Source organism: Poromitra crassiceps (genome assembly GCF_964638095.1).
Source record: "Poromitra crassiceps genome assembly, chromosome: 18".
Lineage (NCBI taxonomy): Eukaryota > Metazoa > Chordata > Actinopteri > Beryciformes > Melamphaidae > Poromitra > Poromitra crassiceps.
Genome location: NC_139636.1, coordinates 23939688 through 23944208, shown reverse-complemented (window position 1 = coordinate 23944208; position 4521 = coordinate 23939688). Strand labels below are relative to the sequence as shown.

Genomic DNA, 4521 nt, shown 5'->3' with positions numbered 1-4521 from the left:
CTACTACTATTACTATTACTACTACTACTACTACTACTACTATCATTACTATTACTCAACATTGTGATAGATAATTTCCCCTGGAGCTTGCTGTCTCCTGAACACTGTTAACTCGATGAAGGGAGGCAGAGACACCTGACAGTAACTGCTGCAGCATGGCTGTGCAGGAGTGCTACTGAAGGCCAGGACCATGACTTTCCGTCTAGCTGGTGCCGTGAGTTGGTCCTACCATGACAGTGCAGAGGGGCCGGGCTGAGGCTTAACCTGTCACAGACGCTGCCTCATCGAATGACTCCGTCCTGACTCACACAGGACAGGTGTCAGGGGCAGCGGGCCGCAGCATGGGCAACTCTTCTGCAAAGGCGGAGGAAGAAGAGGGAAATAAGGGAGAGAAGGCAGAGAAGGAAAAGGAGAAGGAGGTGGAGGAGGAGGAGGAAGAGGAAGAGGAAGAGAAAAACGTAGAGGAGGAGGAAAAGGAGGACGAGCTTCCCATTGGGGTGGATGACTTGCTGGCGAGTGGGGATCCCGTGTTGGACCTGAGCTACCGGAAATTCCGCAAAATCCCCCGGCGCGTCTGCGCACTATTGCACCTGGAGAAGCTGTACATGTGCGCCAACCGCCTGCGCACTGTGCCGAACAGCTTCACCCAGCTGCAAAGTCTGCGGACTCTGGCCCTGGACTTCAACAAGATAGACGATGTTCCTCTGGCCGTCTGCCAGCTCACCAGCCTGACCTGCCTCTATCTGGGCAGTAACCGGCTCATGAGTCTCCCGGATGAGCTTGTGAACCTGCGGAACCTGCGCTGCCTGTGGGTGGAGAGCAACTACTTCCAGCACTTCCCGCGCCTGCTGTACGACCTGCCCCGCCTCCGCTTCCTTCAGATAGGGGACAACCGGCTGAGAACGCTCCCCGCCGATCTGACGCGCATGGAGGCTTTGAGGGGATTATGGCTCTACGCGAACCGCTTCGAGGTCTTCCCCAGAATACTGCTGCAAATGGAGGGCTTGGAGATATTAGACATAGACAAGAACAAGATAACCGAGTTCCCTAGCCTGAAGCGCCTCCCCAACCTGCACCTGTTCTCCTATGACCACAACCCCGTCAAGGCCCCCCCCAAGGTGACCGCGGAGGTGATCGTGGTTGGGGAAGGGGCCGCAGAATACATGCAGGAGCGGGACGAAAGGAAGGAGAGGCGAGAACAGAGAGCGAGAGAGGCAGAAGAGAAGGCTGAGGCCGAAGAGAAGGCAATCGCAGAAAAAGCCATTCCAGGCATCCTAAAGAACCCGGGCCGAGGGGCAAACGAGGCCGTGATAACTGTACAGGGGGAGGCCGTGGAGGGGGAGGATGGACCCCCGGCAGCACAGGAGGAGGAGGAGGATCCGGAGAGGCCCGTCACGGAGTACGACGGTGCCGAACTGGAATACAACGAGGAAGGGGTTGAGTATGAGAGGGAGGAACTGATATATGAGGGAGAGGGGTTCGAGTATGAAGGAGACGAGCTGGAGTATGACAGGGCGCAGATGGACTATGAATATGAGGAAGGGGCGGAGCTGGAGGACAGAAGGAGGCGTGAGTAAGACCCAATCATAGCCCCAGATACAGCTGGTTTGACTGGGCAAGTCGAAGTGGATGACGATAATGCTGGGGGTTCAGAGAAGGATAATGTGGAGATAACTGACTTTCTTCATGTTTGTGACAAGAATATGCTGCTAATCTATGGTATAATCTGTTAAAGGGTCACTTTGTCGATTTTCAACCAACTTTGTGTCATTACAATGTCGGTAGCAAACAAGGTTTAGCTTCCCTCCATGTTGCCTGTAGTGGCTCCATGTTGCCTGTAGTGGCTCCATGTTGCCTGTAGTGGGAGCTCCCTCGTTCGCTTGCCGACCGAATCTCATCCAAATGACATCCAAATGACGTAAAGCGTAGCGCGTTTTACGACATCTAGAGGAGATTCTGCAAGCGACCTTCTGCAATATAATTTGCATACCGACATTGTAATGATACAAAGCTGGTTGAAAATGGCTAAAGTGATTGATCTTTAACTGTGAAAGTGACTGAACTGGACATTATGAAGTGATGGACTGGCGGCACCTGTGACATCTCAATCAGTTGCAAATTGACAAATCAGAGCAGGACTCAGGAGGTGTGTGTGTGTGTGTGTGTGTGTGTGTGTGTGTGTGTGTGTGTGTGTGTGTGTGTGTGTGTGTGTGTGTGTGTGTGTGTGTGTGTGTGTGAGAGAGAGAGAGAGAGAGAGAGAGAGAGACTGACATTGTGCAGTATGTACGGGTGTTTTACTATGGGCTATACATTATATGCATTAACTGCTGCAAGGGCTGCACCTTTTACAATTCTGTCTGTCCTGAGTGTGCACAGGAGACCTACTCTTCCCTCATTAAATATTTATTTTGTTGATCAAGTTGGTGTCAGTCATTTATGTCAAGATATTTCTTCAAGTGGAAACCACTCCAAACCACCCACCTCCGTTAAAACAACACAATTTACTGGCTGAAGACCTCGGCTAGGCCTATTGCTATCTTTACACACCGTGTGTACGCGTAAATGTGTGTATCGGAGCTTAGCCTTACAAAATATTTATTACACACTAAACACAGCCCCCGAACCCTTGTCAGTGTTGTGTAAGCAGTCTTGTGAGTGCCAGTGCCAAGAAAGTAGAGGGAGGCGAGGAGGATTATTACAGGGGTGAATAGCTGGGGTACCTCACCATAAAAGGCAAGTCCATAGGGAGGCTCTGAACATCAAGATGGACTGTCAGAAAAATCAAGGAGGAGATTTTCACTGAAATGAAATGGCAGAGCCCGAGGTCAGAGGTCACCTCGTCGAGCTCAGGATGTGTCAGATCCATGACGGCCTCAGTATATATTCCCCTTTTGTCAGCGACTATACTGTAGTACCTCCTCCTGCCTCCGTCTGCAACTCCACCAAGGCCGGGGGCCTCCTTCCCTTCTCATCTCTGCACCCATTATTCATGTAGGGCTTTGCACGTAATTCAATCCCCATCCCACGTACGTCTCGTTCTCACGTCTCATTTAAAGAGTGAAATATTTATCCCGGCGTTAAAATATTTATGCGTATACTGATGTGGTGGCGTATCTAAATTCTGTCGCTTGTGGAAACAGCTGCAGAACAGCCAGACACAAACCCTTTTCTCACCAGGGCCTCCTGTGACAATGATGATTATTTATTTGTCTTACATTTTGACGTTTTACATGTAAAGAGCCCTTTTTTCCGATAAAAACCATACATCTATGTAGCTATATTTGTCTGTGTATTCACATTACACGTTGCATCCTAAACAATACATTCCCCTTTTCAAGTGATCATAATGAAAATAATTCCCGCGGCGTGAAGACAATGCTCCAGAAATGGTACAAAGTGTCAGAAAAGACTTCAAAAGAAGGTGCTCTTTGGTTTGGAGTACAGTATGTAACTGAATGAAAAAAAGTCCAAAGGCACTCTTGAAAAGGCCTTTACTGTGTGGGCTCATCTAGGCACATTTAAACATGCATACATCACACATTTCAGCATTGGACTTAATCAATTCACGCTCAAAATGATTTTGAAGATGAATTGTTTGAAGCTCCCTGAAAGGCTTTTCAAAGACCTTGGACTTTTGCTTCATTAAATTCCCATACAGTACTTTATCTCACTCTTCACCTCAGGAAGATGCTTGAAGAACTAATTGAACAAATTATCTTCTATCCTGGTGTGCAGGCACATAGTTTGGTTTTATGCAGCTTGAGTTTTGGCATAACAATCTTATATTTATTTGACTTCTGTTGATAATGTAAAACCTATAGGGGTGACCCAAAATAGTCGACGATTCGTTGGAAGGAGCCTGATTCGACTGCCAATGTCAGAGTCGAATAGTTGCAAAATGTGGTTATGAAACAAGGATCATTCCTTTCTGGCCATATATGGGGGTGCTGAATGTCTGCTTTTACATAGAATTGCTGGGTTTCTCGCAATAGATCGTGATATAGCCTATTTTGGTATAAGTATCAGCCTATTAATACCATAAAACCAAGTCCCAATGAAAGAAATCAAACAAGCCAATGTATTTTCTGATTGCCAGATAGTCTCATTAAAGAAGGGAGAAAAAAAGAATAGTCGAATATCCGTATTGAACCGAATTCTACTCACAGAATTCTGAGTCAAAGACAGCCATAGTAAAAGCACTGGCATCTTTGAGGCAGTAGGTAGGTGTGTGTTGTAAGTAGCCTACATGACACACGATGTGAGTGACGCTGTTGGAATATGATCCTTGGGGTCAGTCTCTTCCACAGCTATGGGTGGCTAAACACTTTGAGACATAGCAGACTCGCATGGGGATCAGTGCCGTCCCCAGTCGGAGTATAATAATTTTGCTCATTAGTTTACACTCCTTTCATTCTCTGTAGGTCAGTGACAGTGGAGCGCAGCTCTGCAGCAACGACAATGCATCATCTGCTTTGTTGCTACCTCACTTCCTCTTTTGGCTCTTGCATTACTCACTTCACA

At 47.7% G+C, this 4521-nt stretch overlaps 1 protein-coding gene across 1 annotated transcript; it reads left to right on the top strand.

Moving 5' to 3' along the window:
• Positions 1 to 341: 341 nt before the first annotated feature.
• On the top strand, positions 342 to 1577 carry lrrc10b (leucine rich repeat containing 10B; the record flags this gene model as incomplete). The annotated part of the gene is made up of 1 exon (XM_083654776.1): positions 342 to 1577. One exon carries the CDS (start codon positions 342 to 344, stop codon positions 1575 to 1577), a length of 1236 nt encoding a protein of 411 aa, XP_083510902.1.
• Between the last annotated feature and the right edge of the window lie 2944 nt (positions 1578 to 4521).